Source organism: Pogona vitticeps, chromosome 1 (assembly GCF_051106095.1).
Source record: "Pogona vitticeps strain Pit_001003342236 chromosome 1, PviZW2.1, whole genome shotgun sequence".
NCBI classification, from domain to species: Eukaryota; Metazoa; Chordata; class Lepidosauria; order Squamata; family Agamidae; genus Pogona; species Pogona vitticeps.
The window spans coordinates 5286689-5301287 of record NC_135783.1 but is presented as its reverse complement, the minus strand read 5'-3'; the positions used below and the strand labels follow the sequence as shown (position 1 = coordinate 5301287).

General features: G+C 48.7%; 1 protein-coding gene across 1 annotated transcript; it reads right to left on the bottom strand.

The window, feature by feature from the left end:
- Nucleotides 1-5244: 5244 nt before the first annotated feature.
- LOC110070118 (serine protease 55) lies at nucleotides 5245-14103 on the bottom strand. Its single transcript, XM_020777760.3, has 4 exons — nucleotides 11085-14103; nucleotides 10138-10379; nucleotides 8378-8529; nucleotides 5245-8078 (listed from the first exon to the last, which is right to left on the bottom strand). The coding sequence occupies exons 1-4, from the start codon at nucleotides 11339-11341 to the stop codon at nucleotides 7770-7772; spliced, it is 960 nt and encodes a 319-aa protein (XP_020633419.3). The 5' UTR covers nucleotides 11342-14103; the 3' UTR covers nucleotides 5245-7769.
- Between the last annotated feature and the right edge of the window lie 496 nt (nucleotides 14104-14599).

Below are 14599 nucleotides of genomic sequence, written 5' to 3'. Positions count from 1 at the left end.
CATCAGAGTAGGCATCCTTCAGTCTCGAGAGACGATGGCCACATGCTCTGAATGGAGGTCTTGGAACAGTGTCTAGTGTGGCTGAGAAGGCCAATTCGAGAGTGACCGTCCCTTCCACACTGAGGACAAATACAATCTGTCCCCTGTCCAGCTCCCTGATTTGGCTGGTTTCGGGACTGCCTCTTTGCCTCGGCCTGCTGGACAAGGGTCTCTTCAAATTGGGAGAGGCCGTGATGCAGTGCCTGCATCCAGGCTGAACACTCAGAGGTCAAGGTTTCCCATCTGTTGAGGTCCATTCCTAAGGCCTTCAGATCTCACTTGCAGATCTCCTTGTATCGCAGCTGTGGTCTCCCTCTGGGGTGCTTTCTCTGCACTAATTCTCCATACAGGAGATCCTTTGGAATCCGACCATCAGCCATTCTCACAACATGCCTGAGCCAACATAGACGTCGCTGTTTCAGTAATGTATACATGCTAAAACTTCCAGCTCGTTCTAGGACTACTCTGTTTGGAACTTTGTCCTACCAGGTGATCCCAAAAATGTGTCAGCTTCCTCTCCTGCTGTGCACAAAGGGTCCAGGACTCACTGCAGTACAGGAGTGTGCTTAGGACACAGGCTCTATAGACCTGGATCTTGGTATGTGTCGTCAGCTTCTTATTGAGCCATACTCTCTTTGTGAGTCTAGAGAACATGGTGGCTGCTTCGCCAATGCATTTATCCAGCTCGACATCTAGGGAGAGAGTGTCGAAGATCGTTGAGCCAAGGTACACAAAGTCATGAACAACCTCCAATTCTTGTTATGTCACAATCATAGAATAGTTGAATCAGAAGGGGCCTATAAGGCCATCGAGTCCAAAGCCCTGCTCAATACAGGAATCCAAATCAATGTAGAGCTTATCAAATAGTGGTCTAGTTTTCTCTTGGATGCCTCCAGTCTTGGAGCGCTCACCACCACCTCCTGAGGTCGTTGGTTCCACTGTCGTACTGCTCTAACAATTAGGAAGTTTTTCCTGTTATTCAGCCTAAATCTGGCTTCCTGTCACTTGAACCCATTGTTGCCTGTCCTGCTCTCTGGGATGACAGCCGTTTAAGTCCTTGAAAAGTGCTATCCTATGTCACCTCTGTCTTCTTTCCTCAAGGCTAACCATGACCAGCTCTTTCAGTCTTCCCTCGTAGAGTTTAGTTTCCAGCCATCCTCGTCGCCCTCCTCTGAACTTGCTCCAGTTTGCTATCATTCTTCTTGAAGTGTGACATCCAGAACTGGACACAGTATTGAAAATGAGGCCTAAGCAGTGCTAAATAGAGGAGGACGATCACCTCCCAGGAATTGGAGACCAGACTTAGTGCATCCTCAGTTAACATTTGCCTTTTTTGCTTCACGCCATGGTCTTGTGTGTAGGGCCCCCCTCTTTTTTCCTGAGTTATCCATCCACCCCAATGGGATGAGAGCAATGGTATAGTGGAACCAAGCTTGTAGGATCAAAGCCCCGGCTCCCGCTGAGCCTTAGAGTCTACCCCACCATCCACCACTATCCCAACTTCCTTGTTTCTTCTGAAACAAGGAAGTCGGGATAGTTTCTTAGTCACAATTGTTGGGATTGTTTAGTCACAATCTTAGTCACAATCTCACACTATTTACCCCTTTCACCTAGGGAGAAAGGGGTTATCTCAGGGACATCATCAGCTATCCTGTGGTGACGCAAGGTGTAGGAGGTGGTTTGCTCTTGAACAGGCAATCAAGAGCCATTAGATTTGCAAAAGACGTGCCCTGTTGGAAAGAAATTGGGCTAGAATCCATGTGCTGGTCTGGATTGATCCTCTTGCCTCCTGGTTTAGACCCTCCTTATAAAGGTCATCTGCATTTCCCAATTGATTGCTGTAGGACAGCATCTTTACAGCAAATCATCATCATCATCATCATCATCATCATCATCATCATCATCATCATCATCATCATCATCATCATCATCCTTTGGTGGGTTAACAGAAAGGCAAAGGCTGTGGAGGCCTTTGTTAAGGAGGCCAATGGCTATATTTATTTCCCGAGAGCAACGCCAGTCCAGCCTAGCTGGCCAGCATAACAAAATCCAGTTGCTCCTAACTAGGGCATTGAAAAATTCCCTTTTTGGAGGGCGTGGGGGGGGGGCTTCTACCTCCCACAATCTACATCTGATATGAACAGTCAACATACCAGCTGGCGCTTCTGAGAGTCCTAATCCCGAGAGACAGAATTTTTTTTCTGAGCGATGCTCCCAGCTAAGATCCTTCCAGTCTTGGGTATCCATACGTGCTGCGACCACAACTCCCAGAATCCCCGGGGATCTCACCAGGTTGGCTGGGCTTTCTGGGAGTTGATGTGCAATGAAACCACTGCTTTAGGGGAGGTACGGATAGAAGCTGCACCCGTCCACCTCCGAGTCTTGTTCACTGAGCCCCATGTGGTCCCCAAGGTTTTAGACACAAGCGTGGGGCTTTTCTCAGCACCTGCAACCTGGGATTCTTTCACCTGGAGACACCTGGGGAAGGGGGGCCTCAGCAGGGGCTCCCAGGATTTTCAGAGGATGGCCTTTATATTTTGAAAGACCACCATTCATTTTCAATATCATGATTGTGGTTCATATTATGTATGTTGGTGCCGTCATTGATGCGGTGGGTGAGGGGGTGGGATCTCGTCCTTTTGTTTTATATACACCAGCTGAAGTAGCGTGTGTTTTTTAAAAAATAAGCATATCATCGACAAGTTCAACAAATAAATAAGATTTTATATATAAATATAAAAATGGGAGGGGAAATTAGAACAATTGCTTTCGAATCCTGCATCGTATGACACTAGATTAGGAGGCACAGCTATATACATTTCCACGATCTCTCTTCATCTCTTGAGTTATGAGTTATCTCACTTATCTCTTAAGCGCAGAGCTTATTCTGGGAAGGAGGTCCCAGGATGCGACTCTATTAAAAGTTGGACAGGGTCATCGAAGCGACCGACATGAATCTGACCCAACTCTGGGAGGCAGTGGAAGACAGGAGGGCCTGGCGTGCTCTGGTCCATGGGGGTCATGAAGAGTCGGACACGACTTAATGACTAAACAACAACAAAAGTTTTAAGTTAAGCCAAGGATTGTGTGCAGAGAGTCCTTACCGCCCCTCTCCTCATTCAAGCTGTAATTATTTCAAATTCCGAATAGAATTATTGAAAGAAAGAAAGAGGGAGGTTTGCTTTTGAAACTGAAGCAAAAGGAGGCGTGGATAAGATGTTTGAGCAAACCTCCCCTAATGCAGAAGCCGATTTTCAGTGAAGCGGAGGAGAGCTGGCTCATCCCTAGAGGGCACATGGAAAAAATAACTGCAGCAGAGAGAAAAAGCAAATGCTGCCACTCAGAGGCCTTGTTAGGTAATTAAAGAGGACGTCCTGCAAGATTAGTATCAGATTGGCTTCTTCTCTGCACCTCTGGATTATCTGGTTTTGCTCCTCAATTTGGAACTCAAATTTCTCGGCACAAGAAACTGCCTGAGGAAGTGGATTTTGATCCACAAAAATTCACATGCTGCTTGGGTGATGATTATTATTTTTAGTAGTCTAATAAAGATATTGGACTCTTAAGAGGAGGAGACTCCTGGACTGCAAGGAGAACTAACCTATCCGTTCTGAAGGAAATCAACCCTGAGTGCTCACTGGAAGGACAGATCCTGAAGCTGAGGCTCCAATACTTGGGCCCTCTCATGAGAAGAGAAGACTCCCTGGAAAAGACCCTGATGTTGGGAAAGGGTGAAGGCAAGAGGAGAAGGGGACGACAGAGGATGAGATGGCTGGACAGGGTCACCAAAGCGACTGACATGAATTTGACACAATTACGGGAGGCGGTGGAAAACAGGAGGGCCTGGCGTGCTCTGGTCCATGGGGTCACGAAGAGTCGGACATGACTTAACAACTAAACAATATAGATATCCCCTATTCCTGCACTGTAATGTATAAGGACCATCTCTTTGATTTTTTTAAAAAAATTCAGAAAAAGCAACACACACACACAACCAAGAAGGCAATGTGCGGCAATGTATGGAAGTGAGAGCTGGACCATAAAGAAGGCCGACCACGGAAGAACTGATGCTTTTGAATTGTGGTGCTGGAGGGAGACCCTTGAGAGTCCCCTGGACTGCAAGGAGAACAAACCTATCAGTTCTAAAGGAAATCAACCCTGAGTGCTCACTGGAAGGACAGATCCTGAAGCTGAGGCTCCAATCCTTTGGCCATCTCATGAGAAGAGAAGAGAAGACTCCCTGGAAAAGACCCTGATGTTGGGAAAGGGTGAAGGCAAGAGGAGAAGGGGAGGACAGAGGAAGTGACCAATATGAATTTGACCCAACTCCGGGAGGCAGTGGAAGACAAGAAGGCCTGGCGTGCTCTGGTCCATGGGGTCACGAAGAGTCGGACACGACTTAACGACTAATCAACAAAAAATGTAGTTGGATAGCTCAGTGGCTTATGGATCTGCTGGTTTCCCATTCCCTTCTTTTGGGGGGTGCCCTGGGACCATTTTGCAGGTTGCCCAAGGCTATCCAGGCTGGCTCTTCTCCCGGGAGGCCCAGTGCGGAATCGAACTCCCAACTCTGGCTCTGCAGCCCAAGACCCAAACCCCTGAGCAATCCAGCCAGCTTTACACAGGTAGAGGAACTGTTAAAAGGAAGAGAGAGAAAAACTTTACATACCCCAGGGAAGGAGTGGGCAAGACAGAACATAGTTGAATTTCTGCTGCCTGGAGGTATGCCTCATAAGGCTGCTGACATCATCAGCCAAGGCAATTTTTTGTAAAAAAAAAATTCCAGACTTCCCTAAAGGCTCCTAAGTTCCTTCAGGATCCATTCCTTCATTGAGAGACGAAAGACTGGAAGGCAGAATCTTTAATTTCTAAAGATCACGGTCACCAGTAAAACTCATCCCAGTGGCAGCAACGCTGAGAAATTAGAAGATCCAGCCCTGCTGTGACAATCAGATATCTTTCAACATGTAAGCAACCCCCGCTTCTAACAATGTGTTATATCTACTGCCCAGTTTGAGCTCCGGCTTCCAAAACGGGGATACTGGATGGCCCTTGGCTTTGAATTTTCCCTGGAAGGCAAATTTGTTGGAAATTTTGACAACAGAATGTCCCATCATTAGAGTTAGAAGGAGCAGGAACTATTATTTACTCTGCCATTTTGCTGCCTTGGTGTGGTTCCAGTCACAGCGAGCTCAAAATCTGGTGTTTCTTGGTTTATTTTTGTGAGTGCCCCCCTGGCTTCTGTGGCTGGCGGGGGGGGGGAGGATGATGATGCCATTATGCCGTGTGTCTTGATGAACAAAGAGATGTTTCAGTCAAGGAGAGCAGAACCAGGTTTGGCCCTGAAGTAGCTGTGTGTGTGTGTGTGTGTGGGGTTCAACCCAAGCTATTGTTGGTCTATGCTTTCTACAATCATCACCATCATCTTAGAACTGCAGTGCTGGACGGCAGCCTATGGATCACTGAGTCCAGACTCTGGGAAGAAGCCTCGTGGGGAATCGAACTCTCAGCCTCAGGCTCCTCAGTGAGAGACCTAAGCCCGTGAACTCTTTGGCTGTCAGTTGGCCATGATGGCTGGGATTTCTGGGAGTTAAGAGTCCAACAATCTCAGGGGATCAAAGGACCGGAGGACCCACCATCTAAGATGGAGCCATACTCTCTCAAGCTGTGAGCTACTCCCTCTGTCAACCCATGCATTCCCCAAATAAACCCAACGGCTATGAAATGTATGAACCTCCAGGAAATATCCTCTCCCCACAGAACTGCACGGCATGTGTATCACGATCAACTGTGGAGAAGTTAATTTTCGAGTCACAGCTTCCAGAAGCCCCAGACAACAGACTGAGGCACTTGGGAGTTGTAGTCCGAAAAAGCAAAGTTTTACAAGCTTTGTGAGCTGCAACGATTGATTATAAGCAACCCTACTATTTTGCAGAAGACTCCCTAGAAAAGACCCTGATGTTGGGAAAATGTGAAGGCAAGAGGAGAAGGGGACGACAGAGGATGAGATGGCTGGACAGGGTCATCGAAGCGACCAACATGACTTTGACCCAACTCCGGGAGGCAGTGGAAGACAGGAAGACCTGGTGTGCTCTGGTCCATGGGGTCACAAAGAGTCGGACATGACGAAACGACTAAACAACAACAACAACTATTGGGCAGAGTGAGGCCACCGCCTTCGGCAGCAGTGAAAGGGGGTGAACTCTCTAACAGGTTCAGAAGGAATTCCGAAGGGCTGCCTTTGAGGCTGATGCGGAAACTCCAGATGGCCCAGAATGCAGCAGCCAGGCTTATTAGTGGGGTGAGAAAATATCAGCACATCTCCCCCACTCTGGCTGCGCTGCACTGGTTACCTATTCGTTTCCGCATAGACTTCAAAGTATTAATGATTACATATAAAGCCCTAAACGGTTTGGGACCTCAATATTTGGCAGATCGCCTCCTCCCACCCAGATCTACCCGAGTCCCCCGACATAGCCAGCAGGGGCGGCTGAGGGGACTTACGCCGAGAGAGGCCCGGAAGGAGAAAACAAGAAACTGGGCCTTCTCGGCGGTTGCCCCTCGGCTGTGGAACACACTCCCCACTGAAATCCGGCTGGCACCCTCGCTGGGGGTTTTCAAAAGCCAATTAAAAACTTGGTTGTTTAAACAGGCCTACCCCCCAGTCAATTAAGTTCTTTTCCCCCCCTTTTTTTCTGGTTCTTAATGTTGCCATCTTGGATAGTATTAATTATAATAATTGCATTATGCTAGTTATTTTCTATGTTTTAATTTTTGTAAGCCGCACCGAGTAGACGTTGTCTAGAGGGGCGGGGTAAAAAATTGAATAAATTAATAAAAAATAAATAAATAATAAATTCTGGAAGGCTGGGGTCAGTGGAAGAGTGAGCCACGGCTTACCAAAGTGGCTTCTGGGGCTACAGAAGTGGCTTCTGTGCTGCATTAGGTTGCTGCATTAGGTTGCTGCATTTTACAGCATGGCCACAAGATGTCTCCATGTATTGCAGAAATTCTCATTATTGGCAAACATTTGTGGCTCAAGAACGCAGCAGGTTGGGGGAAAGCAGGCAGGAAGCATTCCTTAATCAAAGCTCTAGGGTTTGTTTATCTCCACCTCAAGGAGGTCCTTGTGGGCTATCTCAAAATGCAAGCATTTTTAGAAATCAAGCCCAGGATCATCCACACTCTTGTCTTTCTGAACGGGTGTAAAAAACTGGGCAGTTAAGAAAGGAGAAAGGGGGAGAGGAAATGTGGTGCTGGGAGAGAGCTTTGCAGAGACTGCCAGAAAGACAGATAAATGGGTCCTAGAGCAAATCAAGCCTGGACTCTCTCTGAAGGACAAAATGCAGAAACTGAGGCTGTCCTCCTTTGGGCACCTCCTGAGAAGGCAGGATTCTCTGGAAAAGACAATAATCTTGGCAAAGGTGGAAGGCAGCAGGAAAAGAGGAAGACCCAATATGAGATGGATTCAGTCCATCAAGGAAGCCCCAAGCTTGGGTTTGCAGGAGCTGAGCAAGGCCACTGAGGACCGGGCACTGCAGAGGTTACTCGGGTCCCCACAGGTCGGAGGCAACTCAGTGGCACATAACGACAAACAACAACTAAAGTTAAGTGAATAAGCACATTCATGCAGCCTAGAGTTGGGGGCGCGCACCAAGAAAACTCCAACGCAAAGGCAGTTCATTCTGCTTTTTATCAATGAAATGCTGCATCGTCTCCTAGGACCTCTATTATAAACGGAAAACTGTCAGCGCCAAAATGGGAGGAATCACCGCGGCCGCCGAGCAGGCGGGCGACGGCGACGCAGAACGTGGCGTTAAGGGTTCCGTGCGGACGCCGATGTCATCAACCCCTTCGGGGATAAATGGTTTCCCTTCAATCGCTGTTGCTTTTTCAATCCAGTCTATGTAGTGGAAAACCACGGTGTAAATGGCGGGGCTCCCTTCTCGCTCGCAGTGCTCGCCCTTCCTGGCGACGGCAACCATGAACCATTTCGTGTTTTTCCCGTGAGTGCAAACCAAAGGGCTCCCACTGTCATCCTGGGAAGAGAAAAAACCAGGTCACCATAAATAGGTCCTGCTGGATGGACAGATCTGCGAGTCCGGTCTCTGGCTGCCGAGCCAGCGGCTGGGAGTTCGATTCCCCCACTGGGCCTCCTTGACAGGGACGACCCATAGGATCCCTTTCCAACTCTGCAACACGAAAACATTCCTCCCTCCGCATCCTAGACATCCGGAGCACTGGCAGATACAGGATGCCCCAGAAGCAGTCAAAGTTCATGCTTCCACCCCTGGCCAAACCCTCCTGCTCCCGTAGCTCAGAAGCAGGTTGATTGTACCCGGCATATCTTTGGCCCCTCTTCTTCTGAGATGGAGCACATCACATCGCCCTTCAGGCCCGGGACCTTCTCCGCGCACGCCTCCCTGCCGATCACAGTCATCTCCGTCCTTTTCAGCACCTTGGTGGTTCCGTTTTCGTCGGCACCAGGTCCTGTGGAGAGGTCAGAGAGGAAGGCGGGGGAGAAATCACACGATGCTTCCTTTGGGCCTCTCCGTCTGCGCTGCATGTAGGGAAGCTAAACCTGCACCAGTTTTGGAAGTGCAAGAGGCTTTTTTTTTTTGGCCCATTGCTGGATCCGGAGAGGGCAGGTCAACGTGGCTGCTCCATTTGGCTAAAAGGACCGGCGGTCAACCTCTGTCCCCCCTACTCACCCACCCCCAATGGGTCAGGCTAAAACCATCGAGTCCAACCCCCTGCCCAAGGCCGGAATCCAAATCACAGCAGATCGGACCGAGGGGCGGTCCAGTTTTCCTTCGAATGCCTCCAGCGCTGGAATACTTTGAGACTTAAGAGTGACACCCAGAGACCTTGAGACCTTGCAGAGAAATGGAGAACATCTGGAAATGGAGCAGGGCAATCAGATCCCAAACCCAATGCCCAGTATTTCTATCCCACCTGGCTAATCCAGAGGTAGAGTCGTCTCCCTTATGCCTTCGGGCTCCCAAACGGCTCAGTCACGCAGGAACTGGCCTCACCCATGCTATGAGCTGCCCGGGGGGGGGGGGGGGAGCTTGACAGGGATGGAGCCTCAACATAATCGCGTAGCTTCAGGAGAGCTTCTCAAAAACGCATAACTCAGCTGGACCCTGCTTTTGCTTCCCCCAGGGGGTCGGTTTCGTCCCCTTCCTTCCACCCGATGTCTGAAGCTGGAACACAGAAATTCGACTCTGTGCCAGCAGCTTCACAGAGAACAGAGCTGAGGTTCTCAGAAGACTTTCCACTTTGAATTCATTGGGGAAACGGTCTCATGAAAGTGTGACTCCCCCCCCTTTTTTTTTGTTTGTTTTTTTTTGGCTTGGAAACTGCCAATTCAGTCTTAGTTTGGGGACTGATTTATTTGGATAACCGTTTCCAGAATCCCCAGGCTAACTGGATCACTTTGTGAGTGGACAGTTTTTTAAAAAAAAAGTAGTTTCCCCCCCATTCCTCATTCCCTCTAGACAAAATCCATCTCTCCCAAATTCTGTTCTCACTCCAATGGTGCCTTGTCCTGAAGCCAAGCCAGAATAAGGGCAGAGTTACGAAGGCCGTCTTTTTTTCCTGCCCTCCCTCTCAACAGATTGCAGGCAAAATGACAAAGTACAGTGATGCCTCGCTAGACGATGATAATCGTTCCACTGAAATAGCTGTCTAGCGAAATCATTGTCTAGCGAAAAGCAAATCGTCATCTAGCGAAAATCGGTTTGCGAAGCAGGGAACAAACATTGTCCAGAAAAATTCCCACATAGGAATCACTGTTTTGCGCATCGCTATAGCGATCGCAAAAAGTCAATGTCTAGTGAAAAAACTGTCATGCGGGGTAACTGTCTAGCGAGGCACCACTGTAATTCCTCCAAGGTGTAAGAGGAAGAATAACAGAAGAACCATTTAAGAGGTGCAACCCGTAGTAAACGGAGGCAAAAAGGTGCCAGGGGGGTAAGTGGGGCTAAAACACTGCCCCGTTCACAGGGGTCCCTCACGGAAATGTCTTTGCCCCCCATGTGCAGCTGAAAATGGGCAAGGATCTTTGACACAGTTCTAGACAATACAATGCAATACCAGCGGGAGTGGGTCTCCATGTCGCAACCCAGCAGTTGTGCCAGATGCTCAGATCGTGTAATAAAGGCAGGCAGATGGGCGTCGTCTCCTCACTGAAGTGTATGGGAGAGTCCAGCAGGATCAAAGCAATGTCGTTCTGCAGGGTTTCCCCATTGAAGTCTTGGTGGACGATCACTCTCTCCAGATCCCTTATCCCTGATGGGTTCCCTTCCATGTGGACCACTACATGGAGCCTGGAAGAGCTTGAGAGCGAAAGAGGAGGAGGAGGAGAAGGAAGAACATCACTCAGATGAGAGCATGAAAACCAGGAGAGGGACCAGGGATCAGGGGGGACCGGGGATCGGAGTCCATCTAAGGCAGCTTGAGAAGGGTGGGAAAGTCTTCTAGGTAGTCCCTTGGAGAGCAGGAGGCTCAGATCTCAGAAAATTCACAGGTTAATTTCCTACAGTCCCCCTGGTTGGCTGGCAACTCTGAGAGAGTCTTAAAAAGGCTTGCTAAAACACTTGACATTCTTTCAGGCAGTGGATGTCCAGTTGTGACTTTCTTCAGGGGGGTCTATTGCTGCTGACCTCAAGGTTCATTGTACATCTTAATCTCTCTTCTGCCCACCTCAGTAGATACGCTTAGAACGAGGCCAGTGGTTCCCACACTTGGGTCCCCAGATATACCTGGACTACAATTCCCAGAAATCCTGGCCAGCACAGCTAGGGGTGAAGGCTTCTGGGAGTTGCAGTCCAAGAACGGCTGGAGGACCCGAGGTTGGGAAGGGCTAAACTAGAAAACTGACAGTCATGTTTGGGGAATAGCCTTTCATGGGGGACCGGGGTCCCTCCCATGCATCGCAAGTCCATGGTGCCTCTTAGAACATCGTACTTGGGCAGAGTTTCTCTACGGATGGCTTCTTCCCCAACCAAGAGGAATTCCTGAGGACCATCCTCCATACTCACATGTCCTCTTGGAAGCAGTGAGCCGCCGATAAGATCCACCAACTACTCAAAATTGCTCCTCCGCAGACATGCTTGCCGTCAGCTTGGATGCTGACCTGCCACGGAAGCACCTCTGACTCATCCTGGGTCTTGCCCCCTTCGGCTTTCGGCAGGATCCAGGAGGTGGCTTTGAATTTCGAACTCAGTCCGCAGGAGAAAATGGGAACCGGTGGAAATGTGGTGAGGTCTGTTAAGAGAGGGAAGGCTGAATTCATCATCTTGTTAAAATGAAAAGGGGGGGATCCATTTTACTGATTTGGGACAGTGAGGTTGGCATAGCTGGAAATGTGCACTAAGGGCATGATCTGACAGGTAGGAAGCCACAGCCAGATTACATCGGAAAGGTGGCTTTGTAGGAGTGATTTCTCTTAAAGGGACCCCTCTGTCTGTCAGGGATTTGCTCCAGGTAAAGGTCAAGGTTCCCTTTAACATTTAGTCCAGTCGAGTCCAACTCTAGGGGGCAGTGCTCATCCCTGTCTCCAAGCCATAGAGCCAGCGTTTGTCAGAAGACAGTTTCTGTGGTCACGTGGCCAGTGTGACTAGACACGGAATGGTGTGACCTTCCCACTGAGATGGTACCTATTTATCTACTTGCATTTTAACATGCTTTTGAACGGCTAGGTTGGCAGGAGCTGGGACAAGTGATGGGAGCTCACTCTGTCGCGTGGATTCGATCTTACGACGGCTGGTCTTCCGACCTTGCAGCACAGAGGCTTCTGCGGTTTAATCTGCAGCGCCATTGTGTCCCTTTGCTCCAGACCAGCCCCCAAAAGTAGCAGCCCTACAGCAGACCAAAATGACCAAACCTTCGGCAAGGATCAGGGTCATTTACGAGACGCCCGGGTGCTCTTCCCTATATGCTGCGAGATGGCTGAGAAATACTGGGCCACATCGCAAGTGGTCTGAACGACAAATAGTATGCCTGCATGACCATATCCTAAGAGGGGGGCCTCAAGGCCACATTGTCCCTGGTCCTATGGGCTGCCTAAAGACGGTGGCCTTTTGGTTAAGAATAAAGGGAAGAGAATGGCCCACCAGAGCTTCTCATGAAGGATGCCAGGAAGAGGAAGAGGAGGACCAGCATTTTAACCATGCTCTAAAGGGGCCCCCTCTCTTCATGTTCAGAGCTGAAGCTGTGGGAAGCACCTCTGTAGCCCTTTGTCACACAGGCCAGCAATTGTTTTGCTTAGAGGTGACATCATGGCTGGACCCTCCATGTGACATCACTCACCAGCCTGTTCATTTGTGATGACGTCATAATTGAATGCTCAAAGAGGTTGACAGACCTCCAGTTACACCAGTTACATTCCAGAATAAAGGATCCTTCCTTCCTCATCAATCAAACACATTTATTGTCATTATAAGTATATACATGGTATACCCATACAACGAAATTCACACAGACACTCAGAGACCAGATCCACATGCACAAAAAAAATTCCTCAAACACTCCCCACCCACTAAAAATCCCCCACTAAGAATTTACACCACAGGCCAAGTAACACTGTCCAACTATTCACTACTGGTGGTCTTTAAGCTCATTATTAAGTGCAATTATCACTCTGGGATAAAAACTATTCAGAAAACGTGTGGTCTATATCTTCTCCCAGATGGCATCAGTTCAAAAAAGTTGTAATCAGGATGGGGAAAGTCTCTCAGGATGCTGTGTGACTTCCTCAGACAGCGGGATGTGAAGATGTCATCCAGGGTTGGTAGCTGGAGCCCGATGATCTTCTGGGCAATTTTAATGGTTCTCTGTAGAGCTTTTTTTGTCCGCTACAGGGCTACTCCCAAACCATACAAGAATGCCATAGGTTAGGACACTCTCAATGGTGCTACAGAGAATAGAGGAAGGGACTTAGCACACAGGCCTGGGGAGCTCCTGTACTTAGTACCAGGGTAGAAGAATGGTGAGATCCCATCCTTACTGACTGTGGCCTATCCGTCAGTAAGTCCTTTACCCACGCACAAATCTTCTGAGGTAATCCCTATTGGGTAGAATGGTATTAAAAGCAGAACTATAATCCACAAACAACAGCCTCACATAAATTCCCTGTTGTTTTAAGTGACTCAATACAGTATGGAGTAAAATTAATTAATTAATTAATTAATTAATTAATTAATTAATTAATTAATTAATTAATTAATTAATTAATTCCTTCCTTCCTTCCTTCCTTCCTTCCTTCCTTCCTTCCTTCCTTCCTTCCTTCCTTCCTTCTTGCAGTCTTTCCTTCGAGGGCTTGGTTTCCAGCCCCCTGATCATCCTTGTCGCCCTCCTCTGAACTTCCAGTTTGTTGGCATCCTTCTTAATTTGTGGTGTCCAGAATTGGACACAGGACTCAAAATGGAAAGAGAGAGAGAAAGAGAGAGAGAGAGACTAATTTCTCTGCCATTTTTAATTGGGTAGCCAGTGCTGGCCATTGTGGTGAAACCACACAACCTCCACACCAAGCATCAACAGCAGCAAAATGGACTGTGACAGACGGGTGCACCCCCTCCCTCCGTAACTACACGATCACTGCTTTAGCTGTTACCATGATAGCTTTTACACAAGAGACATTTGGTCCTACAGATGTTGTTTTATGTAGAAATAGAGAGCGGAAAGGCAAAGAACATTCTGATCTAGGTCAACTTGGAGAGGACCAATTTGTAATTCCTTAAACCTACTCGAGAAAGGAGAGAAAAAGTATTCTACAGAAATAAATTGAAGACCAGAGGCAAGAAAAATCTCTTGTCTACATAATTAGGGACAACATTGTCTTTTGTTATTTCTCCTCACCTGGACCTTTTTCTTACAAAGGGCTTCTTTTTTTTCCTTTTTTAAAAACTTCAGCGGTCACTTTGAAAGCAGGGACAGCTTTGTTATCCTCACCAAACTGTAAAACAGATTTGGAGGATTTCCCTCTGAAGAGCAGCTACAGGGACACTAAATGAAGGCTACACTCCCGTGAGGAGGGCTGCAGGCCTGCCACCGCTCTGGTGCAGCTCAGATGGGCACCCAATGGCCACAGCGACACCGAAATGAGACCAGTAGCCGGCATCACGCCACTAAGCCATGGCCAGGTTAGAGATGGATGCTGCCAGGAGAGCTGGCCGAAGGGCGAGGGATGAGAGGTTTAAAAAGGAAAACTGGAAAGCAGGCGGTAGAGAAGGAGGAACTGGACGACGCAGAGGTCGAATGGGAGAAGATGGCCAGAGGAGGCCGGGCGTCCAGCCGACTGCCAGGGCCAAACTGAGCTGTGAGAAGGAACAGTGGCAAAGGGGCAGGGCTGGGCTCGCCAGGAGGGAGCCGCAAAAGAGGGAATCGGCTCAGCCGTGAGAAAGAGGGCTTCCCTCACCAACCCCAGAGACAGCTAGGTTTCGAGAACAGCCAAGAGCATGCCAGTGCTGGCCTAGCGGGTGGCGGCGGGACTGGCTCTTACAAAGTACAAGGTGTCCCTACTTCACTTCCCACTCTCTTAGGTTGGTTAATTATC

Excerpts from the sequence above, each read along its gene's own strand:
- LOC110070118 (XM_020777760.3), bottom strand. The coding sequence starts at position 11,341 with ATGATGAATTCAGCCTTCCCTCTCTTAACAGACCTCACCACATTTCCA. Across the intron at positions 10,380-11,084 it reads CACTGCTTCCAAGAGGACAT|CTCTTCCAGGCTCCATGTAG; the intron begins GTGAGTATGGAG and ends TTCGCTCTCAAG. Across the intron at positions 8,530-10,137 it reads ATGGAGACCCACTCCCGCTG|GACCTGGTGCCGACGAAAAC; the intron begins GTATTGCATTGT and ends ACCTCTCCACAG.